This window comes from Physcomitrium patens, chromosome 10 (assembly GCF_059467195.1).
Source record: "Physcomitrium patens ecotype Gransden chromosome 10, ASM5946719v1, whole genome shotgun sequence".
NCBI lineage: Eukaryota > Viridiplantae > Streptophyta > Bryopsida > Funariales > Funariaceae > Physcomitrium > Physcomitrium patens.
In genome coordinates this window covers 2,547,534-2,573,406 of record NC_143419.1, presented here as the reverse complement: position 1 = coordinate 2,573,406, position 25,873 = coordinate 2,547,534, and the positions used below count along the sequence as shown (strand labels likewise).

General features: G+C 39.8%; 5 protein-coding genes, 1 long non-coding RNA gene and 1 pseudogene across 24 annotated transcripts; 3 read left to right on the top strand and 4 right to left on the bottom strand.

Moving 5' to 3' along the window:
* Window positions 1-415: 415 nt before the first annotated feature.
* On the bottom strand, window positions 416-3,991 carry LOC112287737 (uncharacterized). 2 transcript variants are annotated; one of them, XM_073536835.1, is made up of 9 exons: window positions 3,560-3,991; window positions 2,947-3,057; window positions 2,672-2,764; window positions 2,460-2,559; window positions 2,025-2,214; window positions 1,772-1,857; window positions 1,341-1,476; window positions 1,036-1,204; window positions 416-749 (listed from the first exon to the last, which is right to left on the bottom strand). In XM_073536835.1, exons 1-9 carry the CDS (start codon window positions 3,855-3,857, stop codon window positions 661-663), a joined length of 1,272 nt encoding a protein of 423 aa, XP_073392936.1. In that variant the 5' UTR covers window positions 3,858-3,991; the 3' UTR covers window positions 416-660. The 2 variants fall into 2 exon arrangements, with proteins under 2 accessions (XP_073392936.1, XP_024386846.1); XM_024531078.2 differs by having other exon boundaries at window positions 2,058-2,214.
* A 1,729-nt stretch (window positions 3,992-5,720) lies between these two features.
* LOC112287736 (uncharacterized) lies at window positions 5,721-9,332 on the top strand. Of its 8 annotated transcripts, none has more exons than XM_024531074.3 (6): window positions 5,721-6,054; window positions 6,504-6,883; window positions 7,009-7,230; window positions 7,405-7,593; window positions 7,720-8,271; window positions 8,796-9,332. In XM_024531074.3, exons 2-6 carry the CDS (start codon window positions 6,527-6,529, stop codon window positions 9,009-9,011), a joined length of 1,536 nt encoding a protein of 511 aa, XP_024386842.1. In that variant the 5' UTR covers window positions 5,721-6,054; window positions 6,504-6,526; the 3' UTR covers window positions 9,012-9,332. The 8 variants fall into 8 exon arrangements, with proteins under 8 accessions (XP_024386842.1, XP_024386841.1, XP_090109544.1 ...); XM_024531073.3 differs by having other exon boundaries at window positions 5,742-6,160; XM_090253418.1 differs by having other exon boundaries at window positions 5,785-6,160; window positions 8,445-9,332.
* A 43-nt stretch (window positions 9,333-9,375) lies between these two features.
* LOC112287738 (early nodulin-93) lies at window positions 9,376-11,805 on the bottom strand. Of its 2 annotated transcripts, none has more exons than XM_024531079.2 (5): window positions 11,444-11,805; window positions 10,667-10,850; window positions 10,323-10,384; window positions 9,999-10,074; window positions 9,376-9,755 (listed from the first exon to the last, which is right to left on the bottom strand). In XM_024531079.2, exons 1-5 carry the CDS (start codon window positions 11,768-11,770, stop codon window positions 9,652-9,654), a joined length of 753 nt encoding a protein of 250 aa, XP_024386847.1. In that variant the 5' UTR covers window positions 11,771-11,805; the 3' UTR covers window positions 9,376-9,651. The 2 variants fall into 2 exon arrangements, with proteins under 2 accessions (XP_024386847.1, XP_024386848.1); XM_024531080.3 differs by having other exon boundaries at window positions 10,667-10,843; window positions 11,427-11,545.
* A 4,184-nt stretch (window positions 11,806-15,989) lies between these two features.
* On the top strand, window positions 15,990-17,054 carry LOC149988202 (uncharacterized). 5 transcript variants are annotated; one of them, XR_016504951.1, is made up of 3 exons: window positions 15,991-16,274; window positions 16,489-16,593; window positions 16,783-17,054. It is a non-coding gene; the product is annotated as an uncharacterized LOC149988202 (long non-coding RNA). The 5 variants fall into 5 exon arrangements; XR_016504949.1 differs by having other exon boundaries at window positions 15,991-16,310; XR_016504950.1 differs by lacking the exon at window positions 16,489-16,593 and having other exon boundaries at window positions 15,990-16,274.
* Window positions 17,055-17,484: 430 nt separating this feature from the next.
* LOC112287278 (uncharacterized) lies at window positions 17,485-19,177 on the bottom strand. Its single transcript, XM_024530145.3, has 2 exons — window positions 18,875-19,177; window positions 17,485-18,070 (listed from the first exon to the last, which is right to left on the bottom strand). The coding sequence occupies exons 1-2, from the start codon at window positions 19,008-19,010 to the stop codon at window positions 17,748-17,750; spliced, it is 459 nt and encodes a 152-aa protein (XP_024385913.1). The 5' UTR covers window positions 19,011-19,177; the 3' UTR covers window positions 17,485-17,747.
* Window positions 19,178-19,251: 74 nt separating this feature from the next.
* LOC112287280 (uncharacterized) lies at window positions 19,252-22,680 on the bottom strand. 5 transcript variants are annotated; one of them, XM_073536665.2, is made up of 4 exons: window positions 22,290-22,615; window positions 21,073-21,159; window positions 19,845-19,911; window positions 19,252-19,410 (listed from the first exon to the last, which is right to left on the bottom strand). In XM_073536665.2, the coding sequence occupies exons 1-4, from the start codon at window positions 22,421-22,423 to the stop codon at window positions 19,252-19,254; spliced, it is 447 nt and encodes a 148-aa protein (XP_073392766.1). In that variant the 5' UTR covers window positions 22,424-22,615. The 5 variants fall into 5 exon arrangements, 4 of the variants coding, with proteins under 4 accessions (XP_073392766.1, XP_073392769.1, XP_073392767.1 ...); XM_073536668.2 differs by having other exon boundaries at window positions 19,268-19,474; window positions 22,290-22,664; XM_073536666.2 differs by lacking the exon at window positions 19,252-19,410 and adding an exon at window positions 19,508-19,692 and having other exon boundaries at window positions 22,290-22,680.
* A 117-nt stretch (window positions 22,681-22,797) lies between these two features.
* On the top strand, window positions 22,798-25,870 carry LOC112287279 (putative lipid-A-disaccharide synthase, mitochondrial; annotated as a pseudogene). Its single transcript, XR_016504956.1, has 7 exons — window positions 22,798-23,157; window positions 23,327-23,426; window positions 23,646-23,828; window positions 23,955-24,179; window positions 24,342-24,423; window positions 24,546-24,784; window positions 25,062-25,870. The product of XR_016504956.1 is annotated as a putative lipid-A-disaccharide synthase, mitochondrial (transcript).
* The last annotated feature ends 3 nt before the right edge of the window (window positions 25,871-25,873 follow it).

The following is a 25,873-nucleotide window of genomic DNA, read 5'->3' as shown; positions in this document are numbered from 1 at the left end:
AATTTCATTTTTTTCATTTGTAAAGATATATGTTATTAGGTAATATTATTCCAGAGATAATTTTTTATTATTCAAATTTTATTCTAAATGTTTTGCTACTATTTTTCTGTACCTAAAAATTTCATTTTTTATCAAAGATTTAAAGTGATTTACAAAAATTTGAAACTTAGCATACAAGATGCAGTGTTCAATGTTTTAATAAACACTATACCAATGGTTTGTTAACATCCCAACTAGTTGCAGTGATTACACAGTATGATTGCTTTTACAATTTTATATAACTCATGTCTTGTTTGGTGTATGCTTTTTCGCTAAAGTAAGTATAATCAGTTAACGCCTGAGATAAATACAAGCAAAATACCATCTAAGAATACTTGTGACGGGAGGTAAGCTACAAAACAGATGACTTAAAGTGTGCTTTGAAAATAAAAGCTGAAATTGGACTCAGTTCCAAATTCATCTTGCAGCTTGATTTTGGTGTAACAGTTAAAATGCAAGATTGTGGTCATGATTCCATAATGGGTGCAAATTTCTTTAAAGAAATGGTACCATCAGTCAAGGCGTGATCATTAGGCTGAGATTCAAATATGAAACATACTAAAACATCCAAGAGAGACACTGTGTTGTATCCAATAATATTATCAAGACAATTTCCACAAACTATCTGAACTCATCTCCAGGATCTCCATGGAGCTCACTTCCCTTCTTCACAATAGAGTGTATGAGATCAATGTCTCCCTCATCTAGACCTGTACAAAAACCACATTTTTGATGGGGTCATATTTGTAGTTGTAAACTCTTCAAAGCGATTTTTTTTGAGTTTGAGCTTTAAGAATGAAAGAAAAAATACATCACTCACCTTAAAAAATAGAAGTAGGTTTAGGGAAATTTGTGCAAATCACTGCTAATCTAAGTGCACCAAAGCTGTTTCACAATTTAAAACTTCCTTTGTTGAAAGAAAAGTTGATACTATTTTTATGAAAGCTGAATGATCAACAGCAAAGTACTTAGAATTATGTCATGTTTTCACAGCACCTGGGAATGAATATATAGCCTGGTTACTAGCAATGTGTTGTGACGCCCCAAGCCGAGCACCTACAATAACTGCGGCAACTGCAGGCTTGTCTGCAATATATCTCACAGCCACATTGCTAATGCTAATCCTATGTTTTTTGGCAATCATGCTTAAAACAAGGAGGAGTTCCTGCAAAAATAAAATTTAACCAACTTGAAGCTTGAGCAGTGCTTTCTAATTATATAGGAGATAATGAAAAAACTACACATTAGCAATCAAACTAAACGTTCTAATTATGAAAACTAATTACAATCTAACGACCTACCTGAAATAGAGCCCAACCTCCCCATGCATTTATAATATATTTATATTTGGAGATTGACGGTGTATTGATAGGGTCTGTCCTCAGGGGCTCAGGTTGTCCCAAATATTTTTCTGAAAGAAGGCCGCCCATTAACGTCCTGCACATACTCTTTAGAATGCAGGAAAATTCTATTATTGACCGGTTCAAAGAGACATCTTACAATCTAAGAACCGATCATACTTATACATTACGAAGTAAACAAGCGAGAGAGCTGCCCACCAACTACACTCTTGCCTATCCTTCAAGCACTATTGTTATATTAATGATAATAATACTAATAATAATAATACTAATAATAATAAAATGAAACAAAAAATTCAAGGTCCAGAATGAAGTGTCCGGACGAAGACTGTTGCATGCGACAAATGAACAAAACCCCGGAATCTACACACCCGTAAGCAAGAAGCTTCACATCATGTTGTAAGCACCATGCAATCATTTTCTTCTCGGGCCGTGTATCAATCACAGAGTATGTCACCTGCGTAGCACCACAATCGATTTCAGCAACAATAGGGGTTCAAATGTCATGTTCTTGTGAAGCGCTGATCATACGTGCCAAGTAACGGCATCAGTACGCATGTGTGAATTGCCGAAAGACTAAACTAGCCTGATCTTTTCCGAGCAACAGAAACTTCAAGAAATTACCGCTTGAGAGGACGGTGAGGGTGAATCACTAACTTGATTGGACACTGCTCGGATCCCACAGTCCTCAACTATTTTCGCCATGTGTTCAGTGTCGAAATTTGTTAGTCCCAGCTCCTTGATTTTGCCCTCTTGTTGAAGAGTGTGTAGCCACTTCACAGAAACACAATAACGCTCATCGCTATAATCCCACCTTCAAGAATTGACAAAAACAAAAACAAAAAATTGGGCTTCGCTCTTCAGTATGAGTGCTGGACATACAACGAGTCTAACAAAGATGAAATCATGATCTCAAACTCATTGTCGTCCAGTTAGGTCTTTTGTTTGAAGAAGAAAAAAACTGGAATTTATGGAAATGGAGATTAGCAGAGAAAAGTCCCAAGACATCTAAACCGTGAGTATGTTGTCGTTCAGTTGGCAAGCTCTTCGACAACGTACCAATGGAACTGGACCATGTCCAAGGTGGCCACTCTCATTCGATTCCGAGACCGATCTATAATAGCTTCCACCACAAGCCGAGTGTCTGCACCAGTATTGCCTACACCACCAGCAAGGTTAATTTTACATGAATATTAGCCAGAAGTGAGTGCCATATTGAGAAGGATGCAATGACTGGAACAGTGATTCACGTGCAGGCAAACGAACCTCACCGTAGCCAGGGTCAAATTTTGTGAAACCAAGGACTGGCCTGCGGCCCCAATATTCATCATAAAACCTGCCATAAATATCTTCAGCAGGTCCATCTGCAGAATGGAAAGAAAATATTGACTGTAGAGCAAAAGTGAGGGCTTCGTGAAATAAAGACCCTGCACTAAACTTCGCTGTGGGTATGTCAGCCTCGCATTATGCTCATATACATTCTGACACCGCTAAATGGGATACTAAGGCCTGAAGTTATTGGAATCTCCAAAAGCCAGAGACTCACATGTATCGGCCACGTCAAAAACTCCAAGCCCGGCAAAAGCATAGAGTTTCATGTCATGCACCGATTTTTCAATATCAATAGGTCTGTGTGCTCCAGTCACCTGGTGCATTCCTGTCCAAAAAGCACGCTATTTCAAAAACAGATACTCTACTGTTGGCCGATTCTTCACATCTACGTCACGTTACTTTCGAAGTATTTGTTAATGATAGAAACAAGAATTTTCAAGCTCGTCCTCTATATGTTCCTATCATGACATAGATTCAAATGAGGATAGCAGGCCTTCAAAGTTTGAGGCTTCAAATGCGAGTTTCAGTAAAGTGCGTAGTGGCTTTCGACATAATGTAGTTCCATTCCTTGGGATACATATTTGACGACTTCTACGTCTGATGTCACAAATCTGAAAAGGGTGGTCCAAGGGACAGCAAACATGGAACAAAGAAGGTAATTTAATTTATGAGTTCTCCTTTCATAGCCTGCTCATTGCTAAAATTTGAGACCACCCATTGTTCATCCCGACTCGAAACCTAATAATTGGACAAGAGAGCCTTCCCCGTTTATCGATCAATGACCTAAGCCATGAGTAGTTAAAACAATTCTGTGCAAGAAGCACCACCCGTGATGATGGCCGGAATTTCAAAGCAGCCAAGCTTCCGGAGAGGAATGCAGCTGCCATCATTTTTTATACACTTCGTCACTTCTATTCCTGGACTAACAAGTGGGATTGTCATTTCAGGTTCTCGGTGAGTGAGCGTCTCCTCTGTGTGCCAAGAAAGCTTCGAACTACCATAGTTTCTATCTTTTTCGTCTAATGTCATTGAACTCATTTTTTTCATGTTACTCATGTCCGATAGGTCCATTTCACACAAATTCTTCATATTCCTGTCATACAATCCAGAATCAGAATAATCCATCGATCCTACACGAAAACTACCCACAAGTCCCCAACATCGAACGAATCTGGATCTGGGTTAAAGATTTTCACGCCTAATTCTGTGATTATGACACAAGTCATAGCGAGGTAACAGGAGGGAAATGATATGAGTTTGTCACTACAGGATCATGCTACCCAGTAGATCATAGTCGTGAGAGACAACCATTCGTGTAATTCCGTCGATTACGGATGCGCCGTTACAGCATCTCCGTGAAGGGACATAGGCCAAATTGTTGTCCGCGTTGACGTGTACAATGCACAACTTCCCACGTGGAAAACATGTTCACATCGAATGATATTCCCAACAATGTACGCGTATCCCACATCGCAGCCCATGATTAAGCGGGACAGGACATATTGAGTGGGAAACCAAATGGCAGGATGCCCTTATTCGGTTACAGCAAATTTCGGACTGAAGCCATGCCACTAATCGGACCCATTCTTCTCGCATTTTTACTTCTCATGGCATGTCACTGTCCAAGGGCCAGGAATCATGTCAACAAAGGCTTCAGACCGAGGGGATTCCCACCAAGAATTCCGCGATCAGCACCTGCTTCAAGTTGCCGAAGCCCAGCACTCGCACGTAGCACTGAGGGAACGCGCTCGTGCACTCCTGGATCTCCTTCAACACTTGCGACGTGTCGTTGCATCCGAACATGGGCAACTTCCACATTGTCGTAACGCCATCGTATTACCCGAGATTGGAGTTAAGGGTTCGGGAGACGGTGCCTACGGGATCGAATTCCAGGCAGGGGATCAGCTTCTACCGGATCTTGCACTCCACCTGCTTGGCAATGTCGTCCTCGGACAGAGCCGGCAAGTACGAGAGCATCTCGAACTTTACATTATCGATGGGGCTTTACACCTGCATGCATTGCACGCAGCTGCCGTTCGGAATGGAGCTGCTCCAGCTCTACGACTTACGGGAGAAAAAGATGAGGCTCTTGAGACCGGAGGAAGCCTTCACGGAGGACGAAGACTCGGCAAACGCCGCCGGCGTCACGGCAGCTGAGGCAGCAAAAGCGGACGCCATAGCTGCGTGGCTGCACTACGAACACTGAGGATCTCCTTAAACTCAACGGCGACGGCGACGGCGATGGTGACGAACGAAACTGTCGGCTCTCTTGGAACATTTTTGTACCGTCGCTTTCCTATCTAGAGCTCATGGAGATATTTCTGCAGTGTATCTACCGTTAACATTATCCTAACCATTATCTACAACTAGCTTTGGGTCCACATGATGTTTTGCGATTGTTTCATGGTTAGTCCGACATTTGTGATCACAAATCGATGATGGTGGTTAAACTAATGGTGGATGCTGTAATTCATTCAAAGAGTTGTGAGTAATGGAGATAACAAGAAAATTTGTCTTTAAATTATCTCTTTAAGTAAGAGTACATTTAGATTTGCACGTTCTATTATATTTGTTCAGGTGAGAAAGGGAATTCATTCTTTGTAAGAATTGGGAAACTCTGATGTGGAGTAAATTTTAACATGATGCCATCAATAACTGTTTGTCTGAATAGTTCACCTGAATACGCAAAACAGTTGCTTACATGGTAAAACATATCCCCATATTATGGTACTTTCCACTTTCAACGTAACAATATATTATTACATGTAAAGTAAACATGAACTAAACAGATACTAATCATGCTTGAGTACACGTGTGAGTTACCTTCACGGATCCATTTAATGGTACTGCTCTAGCCGACTCCTCGTCAGCAGGGAAAGGTGAGAGGAGCTGGAGTCCATGTCAGCGTAATGAGGATCTGGTTTCGCCAGGTGTCAGTCGTTGACTCGTCTCACCCCTATAAGTGAGACACTTTCCATGAAGACTGGCAGTACGAGACCGCCTTCCTCACCAAACTAGTGCCGTAGTCGCGTTGCTCGCGGGCCTCGGTTCCTCCGGCGTCGAGCCAATTGTTGCCACCTCTCGCTTCATAGCCACTGCTTCAGGGTCGTGTCCGATTCCACTCTAGGCGTCGGACCCAGTTACCTTTTATCCTATATACCCACTAAATAAGTCATGAAGATCTACGACTGCGAGACCATTCAGAGTGGGGAGTGTGGTTGGGCAGTGCGTAGCGACAAACATGAGCATGGGAATCGTCACTAGTTTCTTAATTTAATCGCAACCACTGCTCGTGAAGGGGTTAAGCTCAATTGGGTTTCAGGTAGCTGATCCTTTGCGGTGCCACCATGAATATCTTGATAAAGGGGGGGAGTTAGTTCATGCACTGTAGCTTACTTGTACCGGGTGGAATCAGCGAAATTCGGGAGGTATGTGTGGATGTTTGTGCACAATTTGCGGGGGTGGCTGGTTCATGGAGATACGATGAGGGAGGATGTGTGATGCACAAGTGCTTTGCTGCGGAATACGTGGATTCGGTTGGATTTGATGAGATGAGTTGTGCTTGTTTATTGACCCAGTGGAGTTGTGATGATTGTAGTTGTTCAGATGAGGGGCATTGCGATGGCAGATAAGGATTTGATGTTTGAGGTTGTGAAGAGCATGTATAGGTTCCTGTTCTTGGACAGTTGTCTTACTCGGGCTGAGACTCTAGTGTCCAGAGGAATCGGAGTGAGAACTGGCAGTATTGAGGTGAATTAATGTTCCTTGCAGGCGGTCTAGCGTTCGTTGGCACCATGGCGTATGTCCACAAGGTCCCACCTGGTGAGTCGTTGGAATTTGTCAATGAGGCTTCCCCGGGGTCAAGTCAGGATGACACAGTGTTGGAGAGTGGAGGAGAAAGCAAGCAAGACCAGTTCGTACAGAAGAGTTTTACAGGCGAGACAGGAGGTGGTGAAGCAGTTATATCTGATGCACCTCAATCAGGTGGTGGTGCGCCAGAAATGCCTGTCAAGGAAGATTCTAAGCCGAAAGAAGAAGGTGGTCAACCAGAAACCCTCGTCGGAAAAGGGTTGGAGTCGATCGGTGACTTGGTGGTGGATACATTGCAGCCCGTAGCAACAGTCGTTGGAAGGGTGGCCCAAGCACCAACGGTATGTTCAACCCACAAAAGTGTGTGACTTCTGATGTTGCAGGAAGCATCTTGGCTTTGCTTTCCAAGAATGGTGTTATGGAAGTATCTATTTCTGAAGTAGTGAAACGTGTATCTTGCAACCAGGTCATAATGGCAAATTTAGTGGGAGGTTTTGATTCAAAGCCAGAGGAAAAGGACGTAGCAGTGCAGGAAGGTCTGCAAAATGTTAGCTCGCCGAGTTCTCCTCAAACACCACAAGGAGGAGATAAACTGAATGTTTACTCTCCCACTTCCTCCCGCTGGACACGGCTTCTTACCCCCCGCGGAACACCAATCCTAAATCGTATTGAACACCTTGAGCTGCAGGTTGTGCCTCATTGCAGTCGATATCACTTCTTCTCAAATTCTGAAGATTACGAACCAAGCCAATCTCAATCGAGTTCGAAAATTCCTTTGGATTCAAATCATGGCGATTGAGAGTTGTGTTGGAAGCCGTTTGAAGAATGTCGTTACTCAAATTTCTGTGTGTTTGCTATTCAGATGTCTATGTTGGAAGAGAAGTACAATCCTAAGACAATTTCGACGGAACACAACTTGTCACCAAATTCGCAGCTGGTTACTCCTCGAACCCGAGAGAGGCTTCGCACTGCGCGGTCCCTGCTGCGAGAAACGGAGTCAAAGGGCACATTGGTTGAGCGAGTTTCTTTTCTCGAGGCTCGTTTAACTGAGGTAAATCAGAGTCTTTCTACACCCTTGTAATGTTGAAGGTTACTGGCAGTTTTGTGAGGATTATAAATGACAAGTTAGGGTGATTCCGTTTCTGATATTCATGACCTTTAATGTATGTTTGTTCAGCACATGGAAAGTATTGAGAGGACTCTTTCATGTATCGATTCCAAATTGGCTGGAGTTGATTCCAAATTGAAGCATGAGCAATTGGAACTTCCAGCTTCTATACAAGAAAATCATGGTGACAAGCGTGACACTGCTCTTGCGTCTTTCGATCCCTCACATCTGGCATCTACGCAGCAAGGATCTAAGGAAGCACTTGTGAAAGATTCTTCAGTAGCTGTACCGAGTGGCACATCGTTAGAACCTATACATAAGGAAGATATTCCCAGCTCACTTGAATCTTCGGAACTGGGATTGCCATCCACGCTTAAGGAACCAAGGGAAGCAGTTGCAAAGGGGTCTTCGGCAGCAGTTCCAAGGCCAGAATCTGTACAGGAGGATGACGCCGAAAAGAGTGGTGCGGCAAATGTATCTGCAGTCTCACAATCGACATCCAGAGTGGAGGAGCCTCAGAACGCCCCAGGCGGATCTGTAAAGGAGGCCAAGTCTTCTTCATTGCCTACACAAAATGAAGCTGAGTATAAATTAGCTGAGGATGTCGAAGCAACTGCTAAGGTAAGATGTCTACCAGAGTGCATATTTGGTTGTTATTAATCACGTTACGCAGATTACAATACCTTAGCTATAAGAACTATCAAGTACTTGAAAACGTGACTAAGCTATCAAGCAGGTGTTGCTTTGAACGGAACGGAACAAAATGAAGGGAATTTACTGTGTTCAGTTTAAAGTGTCAGGATTTGCTTGTTCGAAGGAATATGCGCCGAGGCTATTTGCCTCGACCCGAACGTGGCAGCACCAACGCAAGATTGTTCGTTAAGACTATGCTGTGTTAATTAGCAAGCAGAAATTCTTCGTCCTGGAGTAGTGCTTTTGATCGTGTTTGAAACAACGGTGGCGTTTTACACGTGCTATGCCACCCCCCAAAGTTTGCAGTTTAAATGTGAACGATGAAGAAATCATTTACAGAATGTTTTCGTGTTTGGGATTTATCTTAGACTTTTTGCAGAACCTTCGACAACCTTGGCACTCAGTCGAAGGATATTTCCTTATGCGATGTGTACGGTCTGCGATGTCTATAGGCACCTGAAATACGACCAAGCGACGTTGTGGAGCCGAAGCCGTTCGGAACAAAAGAGAAAAGCTCCAAGAAAGAGAAGATACACGATGGAAGCAAGATTGTGGAAGGTCAGAGCAGAGATAACTCGTTGGTTCGAGCAATGGAAAAGGACAGGCATCCTTTCAAGCATTTGCGCGACAGGTTCCGACGTGCTTTCAGAACCAAAAATGATTCATGATTCTTCAACACCTCGCCAGTCATTTAGTTCTCCTCTCATTCTCGGACTTTCCCACCATGCTACAAGAACTCATTATTCTCTTGCCATGGTGGTAGTCTACTTCAATGCAACACATATGAGTTTTCCTTTTCGGGCCGTGTTTTTTGGGGATTGAGAAGGAATCTTGTATAGGTCAGACTTATTTGTATCTAACTGTAATATGTTGAAGGGATGTATATTCTTGAATCTAAGAATTTCTGATTAAAGTATGAGACTTTATGAGGCTTTGCCGCAGATTCTTTGTAATGAATAAAGATAGCTGTCACGCACAGTTAGCAAACCTCCATTGATCTCCAACAGTGAAACTATTAGAGCTGAAACACAGTTGCAGTCATATCTGTTCTGAATATTTATTGAAATTAAAGCATGAATACACATATTCTAAACATGACCAAATAACCTTGAAAATGTGGTTACGGCTAAGTGAAAATGTGCACCTTCACTAAAAGCATCAGAATTCGTGACAAATGTCCTCATTGACAGCCTGCCGTTGTTTATAATTGAAGGTAAAGGTCTGCTTACTTGCTCTTCTTATTAATATTCTTCTTATTAATACTCTACCTCAACATCAATGATCTACAGTAAGTAGTTACCAGATTGTCTATGATAATCCAGCCCGGCTCTTCTCAAGATTAGTTGCGTTTTGCTTGCGAGAGCATTCGAGGATAGTTTGCTCTGCCACAACAAAGTAAGTTGCTATAGTGGCTGCACACGCCACACAGGAAGACATGAGGTACTCATTCACACCCATATATATATATATATATATATATATGCATATCACCATGATACACGCAATTATTCAACATTTTGGTGGGATTAAAAATTAAAATAACATAAGATACAACATAAAATAAGAAATTTAATGGCATAGGCCAGCATCCAAGTCATAATCCGGAACATTAAGCTACTCTCTAGAGCCTCATAAACACCGGATGAATCCCTCACCTCCGGAGATGATCAGGGCTTGTCCCGTGTAGTTGACATTCGCCTTGACCCATGGAACCATCCGAACAGCCGTAAGCTGGTTTCATGATGCATGGAAACATCACACGTTAGTGCGACTCCGAAACCTTTCCATCCTTCCACCAAACTTATTTAACATTGAAGGCTACAACGCTGCATCTCACAGCCATTCTTTCCAAGTTGAAGGAAAAGCGGAAAAAGCAACGCTCTCATTTGATGTAGAAGCTAGACATCCAGGATCTCTTAACTAAACTCCAGTAACCTAACACGCCCCAATGAAGAAATGTAGAGTCAGGGAGAGATTACCGTTGGAATGGCAGTGGCAAGACATGCAACAAAAGCCGCCTTCAAACCCTCCTTCATACCCTCTACACAAAGTCAATCAAAACTTCACTACTGAACTCAATCTTTCAGTACCAGGGTATTCGATGCGTTATCAGTTGGTTCTGGATAGCTAAACGCAGTGGGACGCATCAGAAACTCCACTCATAAATTAACGTGATTTCTACTCCACAAACGGTAGCGCACACGGGTGTGGGCATGCTATGGGTTACTTGAATCCCAGCGAACAACATCGTGCAGCCAATATTCAAATCTGAGAAGGATACCTGATATCCCAACTATTATTCAAAACAATGAATACAGCATACCATCAGTACAAGCCTTCGCCCTCGCACGCTTTTCTTCGGCAATCAGTTTCACAGCTTCCCGGTCCTTGGTGTCCTTGCCTTCAACAGGAGAGGGGATAAAAAAAGATGCAGTAGTTGACTCACGCTCTTGCAAAGCAAATTCCGCTCTCTCCTGTCTCCACCATCCCTTCAGATCACCTGCCATCTTCACAAGAAATCAACATTCAAATCACTAGCAAGCGTGTTGCATCCGATTGCGCCCTACGAAGACTTGCCAAAAACGAATTGTGACTGATTCCAATTTCGGTTACTAACTCATACTGCTCTTTTAACTTCGACAGAGCAACTAGTCCGACGAAAGCATCAACACGACGCTTCGAAAACTTTCTAAATCCAAAAGTCACATTGAACCCCCGTTAATGCTTCAGCCAAATTAACCACTCAAGTTAGAATTTTTAAGCAGATAGTTTGAATTACGAGCAAACGCTAACACTAATCGTCTTGACCTGGTCCAGCAAATTTGCTGATAATTGAACGCAAGTTCCTATCAAACCCGCGAACTAACACACTGAAGCTGAAATCTGGTCCATCCTAGAATGTCCAATTCCTGCACAAGATTGGAGTTCTTCGACATTGCATGAACACCAATCGGACTAACTATACGTCCAACTTAGACACCCACACTCCGCACTCCGCACCCGCTCCGAAACCCACTTCACACCACCTAACGCACGTGCAAATATCACATGAAACGACATGGAATAGTGCGAATGATAAGTACGAGGAAATAATGAAAACCTCGAGACAGTATCCAGTTGAAAACAAAAAGAAAGGGGTGCTGCAAAGTGAAATGCACACATTCCTCCGAAGCACCGAGCAACAAATCACGTCAGCGGAGGAAGGAACACGAAGTGGGGGAATCGGAGGGGGAGCTCGGGCACATGCACTGCAGCTTGGGAGTCGAGCTGGGTGGGGCGAATAATGCGTGCGGGGCGTGTGTGCGAGGCCATGTGTGATGGCTGCTGTGCCGCCGTGGCCGCACCACCTGGGCACCTTCTGCCAGTGCTCTCGCCATTTCTTCAGCTGATGCATCGGAAGTTGCCCCCTCTCACCACAATCTCTCATTCATGCACCGCTCTCCCCGAGTAGTCGCCGATGGAGTGTGAATGTGTGGAATGAGCGTTCATCACAATGAAGTGTTAACTGCACAGTGCCCACATGCACACTTGGAGTATAAAAGTGCGGAATCAGTGTTCCATCCAAATGAAGTATTCTGGTATGCTCAAAATAAAACCAGCATGCCCATTTAATTTGGTCACCCATGTTAGGTCACTTTAAACAAGGCAATTTGGACCCAAGTATCGCATTAAGTCACACTTGATTTTTGTGTGGTGTCACATTTAAAGCCTTGTAGAATCCATAGAGACTTCCTAACTTGCAGAAGGTCTTGTATTTTGCTTTGATCAAGTATTCTTATTTCAATGACTTAAACACATTCTATCCCTCGTAATCAAGAAAAAAAAATTTAATTTGCTGTGAAAGTGTGCAATTGCAATGCTACAATGATGATAGTTGTGATGCCATGCCTTTCATTTTGGTTATAATGAGAACATTGGTAGGAAATACAATTACACCTCCCATGTGATGTATTTTAAGAAGCCATTTTGTCCCAACATATACCAAAAACACATGGAGTTGTAGCATACTAAACACTGGAAGAAATGCTTTAAACTAATTGTTTCTTAAAAAGGATAGTTTTTTCTAATTTTCTTTTTTTCTTTTTTTTTTTGAACAACATTGCTTCTTTGTTTTATCACTTCAGCATTAACTTACGTTTTAGGAGTTCTTGATCTATAATATTATGTATACGTGGACAACACTTTTATTGATGTTATTATTAGCAAGATGTTTTGTTGGTTTGACAATGCACACAATAAGATCACAAAAGAGTGTGTCATTATCATTTTTAAAAACATATTCAATTTTTTAAATGTAATGTTACAAGTTACAAATTTAAAGACATCAACAATGTTGTGAATGTCAAGACCACACAGCATTGCATTAATTTAGCAAATCATGCTTGAATTAATCATATTGTGAATTATCATAAAATCAAGACATTTTTTTAGATAGCTTTGCAAACTTTGACAATGAAATAAATATTGAACTAGCTTAGTTTCAATAGTTTTGTACTTAAAAACAAGCTAATTAACTATATTTTTTTTGTATATACACTAAGTCCTTAAACAATGCTACAATCGTTTGCTCGATTTTATTTTATTTTTAATTATTGCAATGAATATATCTATTTACATAATCATGATCTACTTGGAATTTTTTTTATTGTATTAAAATTCTGAGATTCTTGCAATTCTAATATATAATTGGAATCTCAGAAAAAATATATATTTACATGCTTGTAGAGCTTTGGATATTCTTATTTATATGTAAAAAAAAATAATAATTTAATTATTTATATAGAAAGTTTAAGGTGATAGGAAAAATTTTAAATATCATGATTTAGTTTAAATAATGTATTTTTTTAGACTATTACCATTTTTAATGTAATCTATATCAACTTGGTATTAATATATAAACTTCTACTTATTTTTTTTTTTTAAAAGTTCTACCCTAATTTTACTTGTAAATACATTAAAATCTTATGAAGAACATAAACATCAAGGCCAAGACAATCAATAGTATTTATCTCTATTTTTTGTTATTAAAAAAAATAATTCAAGTGTATAAATATAAAAAAAACTTGTAAAGGTAAATTATATTTATGTATCAATAAAAAAAAATAAAAAAAAATAAAAACCATAGTAAAAATTGTCAAATACAAAGAAATTAAAGACGCTTGAATCAAGTTTTATACATATTAAACAAATTAAGAAGGATAAAGATTACCTTATTTTTATCTTGTTATACATTTGCTTCTAAGATATATATATATATATATATATATATATATATATATGGAAGCCTTTCATAAACTATAATGCTTGTGGTTCAAGTGTTCAGAAAAATATAAGTAATTTTCTTTGAAAAAAAAAAAATAATTATAAATTTCTAGATAAAAACTAAATATTGATATTTCCAAATTACATAGAATTTATAAGATGATTTAATCTTGTTTCACATATGATTTTTTAATTAAAAAAACCACACTTATTCTTAATGCAATAATTATGTCATAAACCAATTTAAAGTGGCTTTGCTATAATTCAAGGGTAATGAGAATTTAACAAAAAAAAAAAAAAATAAGAAGAGACTATCTAAAGATAAGAGTAACCTACATGAAATTGCAATGTTTTAAAAATAAATCAGTTCATGATTAAATAATGAGGGAAATTAGTTAATTGTAGCCACTACCACCATCCAAATTCAAGAATGGGATATTGAGTACTTTTCTTGTTATATGATAGACTATTTTTGGTATTTAATTTTAATCTAAAAATAAATAAATTTAATATAAAAAAGTATTTTTTTGTTTACATGTTGCTTGTGTACTAATTTAAATTAAAAAATTTGAATAAAAAATAAAAACCTCTCATGTATACTTAATGTACAATGGATAATAATGTACTAGTTTTTTTTTTTATATATATATTTAGGTTTAATTAAGAAGTTTATTTGTTAAACCTTATATGTAATGTTAGAAAAAGCATCCATAGACTTGTATCTACAAAAGATAAGTGTTTGTAATAATCATTTATTTAAATAAAGAATTTGGTAGATCCAATTGACTTTTTTTTAATATTATACTTACTTGTTTTTGAAGTGCAAGAATGATGAAGGTGATGAATTAAGTATAGATACTGAGACTCAAAATGGTTAAGCAAGCACAAATATTAAGCACTAAGAATGTATGTATATATATATATATATATATTCATTGGTGCTTATATTTAGAAATAAAACCATATTTATGTTGTTATTTTTTCCAATCATATATTTTACAGTATCTACTATATCCTATATTTAAAGAATTTTGGAATAAATATATAAAAAAGAGTATTTTTCTATTATGTTGTTATCTAAGCTGAAAAAAACAACAAATAAAGAAAATGCTATAGATGATAATCTAAAAATAACATGCAATTATGGACAATAAGTTTAGATGTTGTTCTACCTAAATACAATATATTTTATTTAGATTCATGACCGAATATTAAAAACAAATTAAAAATAAAATGGTTTATCAGATTTAATTAAAAAAAAAAGGAACCAAAAAATATGCCCATGTTTTAAATCTTAAATTTAAAAAGAAAACACCACCTAAAGTCTTGTTAAACATATTTATTTTAATTAGACAAATTTATACTTAACATATGAATGATTAAAATCTTAGTAGTAGAAAATAAATTTCCATAACAGATATTCGTATGTTTTTTATTTTATTTTACAAATGGACTTAAAACTATTTTTTGAAACTGTACGGTCAATATTATAACTATCTTTGAGTGAATATTTACTCTTTTTTTACTTTCTTAGAAAAGAAAACAAACAATCAATATGATATGAGGTCAAAACTTTTAACATATAACATGCATAATGTATTTTTTATTCTAACTTTACAAATAAAAATCTAATATGCCTAAAATAAAAATTACAAGAATATTTATAATTTCTTATAATAACTATCAAATATTTAAAAACTCACTTTGATAACATATATCTTATTTTTGATTATTTTTTCTATCATATTCTTGAATTTATATATATATATATATATATATATATATATATATATTGATCCATCTAATTTTGTTGATATTATTTTATTTTATGTTGCCTAATTATAAATTTTGAGACACTATAAAAATACAACTAATTACATATTCAATTCCATACCTTTCATTTGATTCTATTATTTAAAAATATAAAGCCATGTATTTTTATACTTAAATATTAATATAGAACAACATTTTTCTTGCTTGGTCTCTCTTATAGCAGTCTTCCTGAATATATTAAAATCTGTTTAAATATTGAACAAGAATAATTTTTTTAAAAGGCAATTGAACTTTATTTGTGTACATTGTATGAAATGGCTTATTGGAAATTGCTTTATTATTCTTTACAGTAATAATTTTATTATTATGATTTTTATTCTATAATATATTGTGTGCCAAAATAATTTCAAAAGAAAAAATTCAATTTTTTTTTTACAACATGCTTTTCAGTTATTTATTTTCTTATATATATACATTTGACAACAAACTCAACCATTAATCAAAAAGCAATTGCAAAGCTCTATACATAAGTTCACACACAGCTCGACGAACAGGTAAAACGAGAATTCATCCAAACGGGGGTGAGGCCTTCATCGTTCTATATAACCGAGTGAGTGAGGCCTTAACCCTAAAACACTACTTGATCTTATCTGAGTGCTCACGAGCGGGCTTCTGCTCTACTTCAGGCCTCGGATCTCGCCCTCGTTGCCGTCACTCCGATTGTTTTCGGTCTGTGCGCTTGGTTGCTTGGGCTGTATGGATCGTGTGCCGCTCGGGGTAGAAACAGGGGCTCGCGTGGTTGTGCACAATGACGCCTGCCCGCTAAGCAAGCTCTGTAATCAAAGAGCCGTGATGCGACCTGCGGGCTACCCCCTCCCTTTCAAATCAGTACTGAGGTCTTATGGTTTTTTGTCTTCGTGCCGTAATAGGAGGTCTGTTTGACGGACTTGTGATGAATGGCTTGATTTGGTTAATGAGTAGTTGTTTATGCTTCTTTGTAGTGTAGGGTTTGGTGATTAGTTTACTCCACTTGGTTTGTGTGTACCTGGAAGTCGCCTGGTATATGACGTAGTCTATGTCCAGTAATCGGTTTATTTCTTCTGTGTCCAGCATGTGGTTGAAGGCGATGATGGAGCTTGTATTTTTGACTTTGTGAGGAAGTGTTAAGTTTTGGGGTCTCTCTTGTGAACCTGTACCCTCACCATCGTGCTGCAGGTATGGGGTAGCAAGGTTGAAGTCGCCTTGTATTTATGTCTTTCTCACTTGTGATGAACCTCTTACTCAGCTGAGCCTTTGGAGGATTGTGTTACAATATATTCTCAAGATAATTTGTTATCAAATGTAGTAGCTGATAATTCCGTGTCATTTGTTACAGTCTGAGAAGGAATGTGATGATATTTGCAGGTACTGCCTACACGGCTTTTTCATCAGTATCATGTTGGTGCCATCATAGCTCATGGCTGGCTTACCATAGTCGCCGGGCAATGAAAGTGTACTCTGATATTGGCGGTCAACTGGGGAAATATCACTAGATTATCTGATTCCTTTCGCGTGAGCGTCATGTCAAATATAGCTTTTTAATGTAGCATCGTAAAATAACGCAGCTGAAGCTATTGGCTTAACTTGATGATAACTTGTGCATTGCTCAAATTTAATTTGGAAAAAGATTCTCATAATCACTATGCTCTATCGAGTAGTATGCAGATCAGCTTGGTAAATGAAAATATACACAAACTGCCACTTTGTTATCCAAACAAAAATTTGAATGGAGAATAATTAATGAATCTTCAAAAATTTTTAGTCCTACACAAATGCGAATTATTAAACCTACAAAGTCATGCTTTTATAATTACTTGCCGTAGTAAAATTTATGATGAAATGACAATTATATTTCCCAATTTCCTTCAAAATAATCAACGGGCATGTAACAATCATTTGCATAGTGAACACATGTCCCTACTCACACATGCACATCAATGTAGTAAGACAGTAAAGCAAAAGATGATGAGAACACATTTTTCTACTTGAGCTGGTGTAAGATGCACCGAAAAATGGTAAAAATGTTGATTCACAAATACTTGACAAATGTGTACATTTCAGCCAATGTCGAAGCAACGTCAAGATGAATATTTACAAAAATCAATGATATGTACGACCGTTTTCCAGACAATACATTATCTAACAATGCCATGATCAATTACTTTTTTTTATTCAACCCACTGTTCCCATGTTAGAGCAATCTCTCCTTCCTCACATAACTTGCAGCTTTGAAAACATCAACGACATGCCATAGTTTGCTGGTTCATTGAAATATCAAACGACCAATTGAAGAGGAAATCCGCTCTCGTCAAGTTTGTCCTCTGAAAAGCCTACACCAGCGGAGGAAGTTGGCTTGATCTCAAATACTGCTTCAGCAACTTCTTGTCTTCGTTAATCCTTGTCTTCTCTGCTTTGTTCTTAGTCTTTACTTTCCTCTTCTCTTCAAGTACCCATTGCAGCATCTGCCGCTGCTCGTCTTCAGAAATGGGCACTTTTGAAGGTGGTGCCCACTGTGGAGCTTCGTCAGCTGCAACGGCAGACGCCACAACTGCCACAGGTACCTGCTCAGGGACGGCTTTCTCTTTCTCAGGCTCAGCTGCTGTGTTATGCAGCTGAGCATCAAGAACTGGCCTCGGACGAGACAAGACATAACCTGCACAACAAACACACAGACATTTCAACAATCGGAAACTTCAATTGCCACAGATGAAATCAGATCTCGACATCTACTCCAAAGAACGGGGTTGAGACCAAGACACCGCATACATACGCACTTTCTCGACTCTGCACATATATTCTGTATTAGCAGTGGACCCAAAATCTAAAACACCTCTAATTAAAACGTGAAAAATGTTTGAAAATTTGGATATTCTGCTAAATATAATAAAAAAGAGATCAAAGTGACAGGAACATCCAGCTGTAAAATTCTTCTTTCAAAACATTGAACACAAAACAAGTAGTATATGACGAAAGTGAAAGCATATTGCGATATGAATGGCTCCTATTTGGAAAAGTGAAAAATAGCTCGACCTTTCCCGAAACTAGAATCGGTCAACGTCAAAACAAGTATTACGTTACAGAGAACTAAGACCGGATACCCTAACAACTCTCGCAGGTCCATAGGATATCTAGGAGTCATGAACTTGAGACGCAGCTAGATCGCATTCCTGCATTACCATATCAAACGTGACGAATCATACCTGCTGCAACTCCTGAAAAATTCACAACCCCGGTACTCCAAGATACAAAAAAAAAAAAAAAAAAAAAAAAAAAAGAAGAAAAAGAAAAAAGAAAAACTAGGTACACAGGAATTCACTAATCTCTGTGTAGAAAAAATTCGAAACAACCCACAAGTTCTATCCCCCCAATAAGCAATCCAGTCGAACATTGAATCCATTCCGCAAAAAATGTGAATAATTTCAAAGACAAAACCAGAACACAGCAGGAGAGCACAAACCTCCTATCCCGAGATTGACGAGCAAAAGAGCTCCCACGCCTGCTCTGTACCGATACCACAGCGGCGGCTTCAAAGGGGCCGACGGAACAGCTCCAGCAGGCTGCTGCGCTGTCGCCCTGGCACTGGAGTCTCCCATCACACCGCCGTGAATTCAATGCTCACTTATTCAAACACCAAATCTACAGAGGAAATTGCGAAAAAGTCAGAGTGGTGATGACCAGAAGGAAAACCCCAGCTACGGACGCACCGAGGGCACACGGAAACCCTGTCTAGGGCTTGTGCGTGAGCAGCTCAGGTGGGACAGAATCTACACAACAGTCCGGTCCGAGCTCGTATTGGTTTTCTTGCAGGTTACGGACTGCGATCGTGTGAGGATTCTATCGCGGGACGGCGATCCCGCGCATACGGCAGCGGAGACGTCGCGGCTGGCGCAGGCTCGTCACTCGCGTGCTCGTCATGGCGCCGCGAGGGGTTTCCCCTTCAAGCTGAGCTGGCGCCGGGAATTTGCTGACGTGGAAACCAGAAGTTGATGAATTCTGGGAAATATCATTCATCCGTTTCATCCTTGAGTTCCCACGTCCATTCTCATGTGGCAGTTCCCTTGGAAGCCCAAACATTGCTTTACTTATGAGATTCAACAAAATGAGTACTTTTACTATTTATCATTTTATACTATCCTTAGGAGTTTAGTCCATGAAACAATGGAAACTAATCCTGGATAAATTTTTGAAAGTTGTGGTCAAAGTAAGTCCCACAAACTGCAGAAAACAAGCCGAAGGTGCATGCCCTCTCACTGCAGAAAACTCGGCATCTATTCGCTACACAAAACGGCAATTTGGCACCAATATGTTCAGTCTCTATGGTTTGTTATATTGGTGACATGATCTCGGTGTGAGTGACACTAATCTTGGCGTTTGCAGATGGAGAAAAATACAGTAGAATTGATTGTAACGAGGAGATTGAAACCCACCTTACTCATACCAGTGTAGTCGTAATGGCGAGCATAGGCACTAGAACCAGCTACTATCAGTTTTGGCCTGAAAAGAAATGCATTTTTCTCCAACTGAACGTAAATGTTATTTTTTTCAATAACTGATGCACAATTTCATCATGGATTGAGGAAAACAAGACGAGTAAGCATTGCTGCATTTAATATTTAAAAGTTAACCCCCAAAAAATTAGAGGATACAAAGACGTCCATTGAGAAGATGAAATAGCTGCATGAAGACGATTTTCAAAAACCCCAATCAATAAACTTCAACGATTACCGTATCACAGTCAAAGTAACGGGTTGACTCGTCTAGTCTCCAGGGCATGGTCTCAAAGGAAATTGAAACAGCCAAGGTTTTCTTTGTATCCGTAGGTTGCCATGAAATCCAGAGCCAATTAGTAAATGCATGGCAATTCGAGAAATTTAAAGCTACTAACAAGCACAAAAATAGCTGAACAAATTCTGTGGCGCTGTGAAGTCAGTAATGAAAAGTAGCATGCAAAGAGCTTTGTCAGCAGTCACACCCGGGACCCACGAGATATATTACCACCATGGGGAAGATTTAAAACTATTATGCGCTCATGTGGCTTCAAGAGAGCTGTGTTAACCTGAAAGTTGGCTGGTGATCCAGCGAGGGGCTGCAAATTCATTGTTCAACAGATGTTTCATATTAGTGTAGTATGCTACACTAAATAAGGCAGGAACAATTTCGAGGTCAGAGACACAGTCTAATAGCTTAAGGTTTGTTCAAATACAGATAAAAGAAGCAAACTCCTTTGTCTAGGTCAAGGAGGAAAGCTGCGGGAGCACTGTTTTGACACTACCTTTCTGCCTTATCAATAAATCTGCATTTGTATAGAGAAGTCAGTACGACATAATAAATGGAAAAATTACATCCAATGTCGCAGTGAAGATGTGTTGAAGAAAATCGATTAAAGACGAGAAGGGGAGAAGACGCATTCGTTACCACCGTACTAGAGAGCACCAGGATATCCTTCACTGTACTTATTGGTCATGACGGAACCTACTGCCTGCATAACTGAAACAGACGTGAAATTCTCTGATGGGATCAACTCGAGGCCCTGTCAATCGTGACACGAGTGGAGGAAGATACAACATCGTCAAGCCCTAAAAAAGGCAATGCAAGCATCAAACACCACTTGATATTCTGACATAAACATAATGGAAACAGTGCTAGAAATCATACCTTCCATTGAAGATTTTTCTCGTGTTCAATGATGTCAGTAATTTCGGGATCGACCTAAACGATATTGACATTGAGCTGCTTCGGCCACTGTTGCATGCATGGTGCAAAAGTAAGCGTCACAGAAATCCATATTCCACGGTGCATATTAAAAGATAACATTCATGTTGTTCATGTAAAATTAATGTAGAAACTTATTGCCAATCCTTACATGAATGTTGGTCCTCTCATCAAAATTTTCTATTGGTCGAACTACTGGTTCTTTCATTGCCAACCCTCGAATTGTATCAAAATTGCTCAAACTGTGGACGAGAGGACAAACTTGCTGCGGCGAGTCATGAGACCCACATCGAGGACGGCGCCTATGAGCGAGAAACCTCTCTCGTCTAACTCAGCTGAACGCTAAATCTATTAGATTATTACTGAATTGCAAGCGTCTTACAGCTAGGTTCTCTAAGGCGCCTCCAAGTGAACTGTAACAATTATGCTAAAGCTTGCCAATTCATTTAAAGCATCTTTATAGCTCAACCCAGAAGAAAAATCTTTTCAAACTTTTATTGCTTGCTTTAAGGACGGATGAAATTGTAGCAATTCAAGACGGCCAACGATTCCAAGCGCCAAGAACGACTGCAAACTACTGGGATCTACCCATAAATTGTTCTGACAAGTACATGTTCCTGTGAAAAAAATCCAACTACTCTTTTGCAGCTCAATAATCAGGTGCAATCAATCCCATACACCACAGCATTATGCAAATTCACGCTCTAAATTTGCGCCACATCGCCCAAGGCTGCAGACCTTCTGAATCTCATTTAACAGGTTCCACAATCTCTAGCTGCAAGGTGTCTCTGCAATCTCTTTGGAAGCATTTCAGCTCACTCCTCACTACATAAAATCATTAAAACAAACAAAGAAAACCAAACCAAACCTAATCAAACAAGCTGTCGCGACAGTAATTGCAATGATGGCACAACAAGCCGAAACATCTCCAAAAGAGAAACGACAGCCAAGGCGTACCGTTGCATGAGATTTGACCAAACTTTGACTCCTGGGAAACAACAGCGCTCTAAAGCACACAAGATTAACAACAAAACCAACGCAATACATCAACACAAATCCCACGTTCCGTTGAATACATGCACACAAAACACCCAAAAAAGAACCAAAACATCTGTACAACGCGAGCATCAAAACAACCCAAAATTCTCCAAAAGACTCACAGCAAAACCACACCCCTCCCATTGCTAGCGAGATGGAAACAGGCGCGGGCAGCGCAGGGGTCAGGCTGCAGTGCTCGGCGAAGCTGCAGGCCCTGCGCTGTGACAAGGCGACGTACAGCTATGGACGTGGCCATGGACGAGGGTCTCGCCACTCCTTGCAGCACGAGCAAACCTCTGATGGATAATAGAACCAGCACTAAAACAAGAAAAACAACAAGACACGGGGAGTGTGAAATGTCTTGTATGTAAATATCCACAAAAAATACAGCTCATTAAGAACAACCAAATTAGCACATACTTTAAGAACTTGATACTGAGTATGTTTTAATGTGCATACTGTTCAAACTTCCTACATTTTTAATTTCTCAAAACATTTCAACATATTTTATCTCAAATAAATCAATACCTCTGCCAAAATATATTTTTACCCATAGAAATTTAAATTCTAAAAGACTTTAAACCTCAACTCCTTTAATCATCGTTATGTATGGGTAATCATCGTTGAGCAACAGATTGGTTGTGAAGTATTTCGCAATTTGGGCGAGTAGGTTGAGGGCTGATTTTGGGGACGGGTTTTCGTGGAGATAGGAAGGAAGCGGGGGTTCCTCATGTTGCGGCAGGGGTTGCTGTTTGTGAAGAGGTCACTTGGAGTTGCTGCGGAATGGAGGATCTTAGATGCAGTTGGTCTGAAGTATCCGCGATTTGCATCTCCCTTGTCGAATGTGGCATCGGATGTCGGGGATAGCGTCGAAGAGCTCCGGGTTTTTATAGTGGTAGGGGAGCCTTCTGGAGATGTCATTGGAAGTCGACTCATGGGGTCCTTGCGCCGCTTGTCACCAAAGCCATTGCGTTTTGCAGGAGTAGGCGGGTAATGAATCTTTAGCATTCGGGGTGTATGCATACTTCTCGCATGCAGTTTCGTTAAGATATATTATGTTCAAGAATCCTACAAGGGATATTCTTTCTTTCTTCTTTTTCCTTTCTCGTAGTCTTTCTCGATGCTTTCATTTCGACAGCAGATTTGGTTATGCAAGCAGAGCTAACATGGAGAAAGAGGGGTTGAATTCTGTATTCAAGATGGAATACATCACTGTCATGGGCGCAGCTGAGCTCTTTCCTCACATGTTTCGCATATGGGTACACCTTCTGCACTTATCGATTTCCATTAGGTCCGAACCATGTGAGCTGAGACGCAGCTGTTTGGTGTTCGCTTAATATTCTAGCCTAATCTTTGGACGCTGCTCATTAGAGTATCTAATATTCTATTGTGGATTTAGTCCGTTAGTGCAACCAATTTTCTTGTCGACATGTTCATCGACTTTTCATGCATGTTGAATGTGCTGTGTCATGGATTAGCGGCGGCTCCGTCAGACTGTTGCAGAAGTTGTAGATTTCGAGCCGCATGTAGTTGTCACAGTGGACGCGAAAGGGTTCTCGTTTCGTGTGCTTCGCAGCCTGACAAGTAATGGTTATAGTATGATTTCGGGTTCGGACACTTCGAGATTGGTACTGCTTGCAAGCATTGTGCCTGTTGATATAGTAAGAGACATGACTTGTACATCATTTTTTATTCCATGTTCGAACAACGAGAAATTTCTTCCTCATATTCCTGTTCTTCTGCATCATGAAATTAATGAGGACCAGCGTGTGCCTTCTGTGGTGCAGCCATATACGAGAAAAAAAACAGAGCAGCCGCCCATCTTGGTGCACTACTTAGCACCATCATACTGGGCATGGAAAATGGGTGATGCGAGGTTGGATAGTATGAAAGAATTTGTTGACCACCTTTTGTGTATCTTGCCCTTCGAAGCTCCGATGTATAAAGCTCATGGACTGGGAGCAACTTTTGTGGGACAACCTGTACTGGAAGACCCCTATATGAATGTACCTGTACGGGCCTTCTGGTACCTAAGCCCTCATGCATGAATTCATCCGATTGCTAGTTCTAGTAAGGCTCCTTAATTTCTAGTTCTTTTTCTTGCACATCATATTTCTGTGTTGTTTTGTTTCAGCTCACGAAGTAATTTTGAGGATGAGTAATGTCATGTGCAGAGTGCAGAGAATAGCGCACCAAGGAACTGGGAGATTCAAGGATTTGGGACCAATTTTCGAGAAAAACATGGTGTGCAGTCTGGTATGCTTTATATTTTCAACAATGTTCTCTTAATAGGCCTTAAATAAATGCCTGCCAGTTCTGGAGAAATTTTGAGTTTAGTCATTTCGAGTGTTCACTGAAGTAGATCTAATCATTTGCAGGGACAAAAATTATTAGTGTGTTGCCTGGGAGTCGCGTTCAAGAAGTGAAGCGCATGCTGCCACTGTTCAGAATCGCCATGCACCGTCTAGCTGAAGATTATCCGCATATCAAAGCTGTCGTACCAACTGCACAAAGTTCTGTTGTCACAAACATGGTACAAGAATCCGTATCCAGATGGGAAATCCCTGCCATAGTTGTTCCAGCTGCTTCAGATCTCGAAAAATATGATGCGTTTGCTGTAAGTTTCAAGCTCTCCTTTCATATTTTTGTCTGTGAAACCGACGGTGTAGTGGCTTAGACCTTTGTATAAATGACTTGCTGCAGCTGTTCATTGTAAATGTAAATGTTTCGTGTGTTGTTTCATTTAAGAACCCTAAACCTGGTGTTTCAAGATTTAGGAGGACCTCATATTTTGCTTCCACAGGTTGTCTAGATTGATTTGAACTTCTGCTGTTTTACAAAGCTTATCTGGTGTGAATATAATCTTATTTTAATGTATTTTCTTTCTTTGCAAGGCAAGCGATGCAGGGTTGTGTACATCGGGAACAGCGAGCATGCAATTGTTGTTAGCAAGGGTTCCAAGTGTGGTGGCGTACCGTGCCAATCCAATTACGGAGTGGCTGATCAAATCACGCACAAAGTTGGAGTACATCTCGCTTTCTAACATCTTATTGAATTCACCCGTAGTTCCGGAAGCTCTTTTTGGCGAATGCACCCTGAGCGACTCGCTTCTCTTCTGAAGTAAGTGGAATTTACCTCAACCTGGGACTTGGAGCCTAGATTCATGCGTTTCTAAACTACACTCCTGATTTTCAAAGTGCTCGTGCTTCTAGATAACTTAAAGAACTCGTAGCTGTTGGATTGTTGAGGTTGAGTACACAAAACAAGAGTTTTGTTTCTGTACAGGCAAGTCCTTGAAGACCACAAGATGCAGGAACTGCAGCGGACTTAGGCAGAGTAGGTGCTGTCTATGTTAGCTCCTCCAAGTAGCAGTTTGCTGCATTCTAGTGGCGCATTGCTTACAGAAGATGAACATAGTGAGAAGCCAAGCATGGCTGCTGCAGCAACTATTAGAGTTTTTTTGATCTCATGAATAGCCCTAAGAAATCACCTATTTCATACTGAGAAATAGCCATTTGAGTCACTTGAATCGTTGTTCGGTCTAACTTGTGCATCTCTTAGCCTGTTTGAGGAGCAAGAAATTTGTGCCGTCACCCCATCATGTTCCTTGTGCTGAGTTGCTTGTAGATAAATCTGCAAGCCTCAAATTTATTCTGTACTTTGTGGAGTAGTGGAAGGCATTTTCTTCAGTGCAGTATTTGAAGAT

Bases quoted from the DNA above. Each gene is read 5' to 3' on its own strand.
- LOC112287736 (XM_090253417.1), top strand. From the start codon at position 6,491: ATGTTCCTTGCAGGCGGTCTAGCGTTCGTTGGCACCATGGCGTATGTC. The intron at 7,231-7,404 runs GTTGTGCCTCAT...TTTGCTATTCAG, and splicing joins TTGAACACCTTGAGCTGCAG to ATGTCTATGTTGGAAGAGAA. The intron at 7,594-7,719 runs GTAAATCAGAGT...ATGTTTGTTCAG, and splicing joins TCGAGGCTCGTTTAACTGAG to CACATGGAAAGTATTGAGAG.
- LOC112287278 (XM_024530145.3), bottom strand. From the start codon at position 19,010: ATGGGAGACTCCAGTGCCAGGGCGACAGCGCAGCAGCCTGCTGGAGCT. The intron at 18,071-18,874 runs GTTTGTGCTCTC...TTTGTTGTGCAG, and splicing joins CGTCAATCTCGGGATAGGAG to GTTATGTCTTGTCTCGTCCG.
- LOC112287280 (XM_073536665.2), bottom strand. From the start codon at position 22,423: ATGGCCACGTCCATAGCTGTACGTCGCCTTGTCACAGCGCAGGGCCTG. The intron at 19,912-21,072 runs GTATGATTTCTA...ATTTCTTTTCAG, and splicing joins AGAAAAATCTTCAATGGAAG to GCCAAAACTGATAGTAGCTG. The intron at 19,411-19,844 runs GTGGGTTTCAAT...GATATTTCCCAG, and splicing joins ACTACACTGGTATGAGTAAG to AATTCATCAACTTCTGGTTT.
- LOC112287737 (XM_073536835.1), bottom strand. From the start codon at position 3,857: ATGGATTATTCTGATTCTGGATTGTATGACAGGAATATGAAGAATTTG. The intron at 1,205-1,340 runs GTAGGTCGTTAG...TTATTTTTGCAG, and splicing joins GAGGTTGGGCTCTATTTCAG to GAACTCCTCCTTGTTTTAAG. The intron at 750-1,035 runs GTGCTGTGAAAA...GTTTTTGTACAG, and splicing joins GGCTATATATTCATTCCCAG to GTCTAGATGAGGGAGACATT.
- LOC112287738 (XM_024531079.2), bottom strand. From the start codon at position 11,770: ATGAGAGATTGTGGTGAGAGGGGGCAACTTCCGATGCATCAGCTGAAG. The intron at 10,385-10,666 runs GTATGCTGTATT...GACTTTGTGTAG, and splicing joins GGCGAAGGCTTGTACTGATG to AGGGTATGAAGGAGGGTTTG. The intron at 10,075-10,322 runs GTAATCTCTCCC...TCATGAAACCAG, and splicing joins TTGCCACTGCCATTCCAACG to CTTACGGCTGTTCGGATGGT.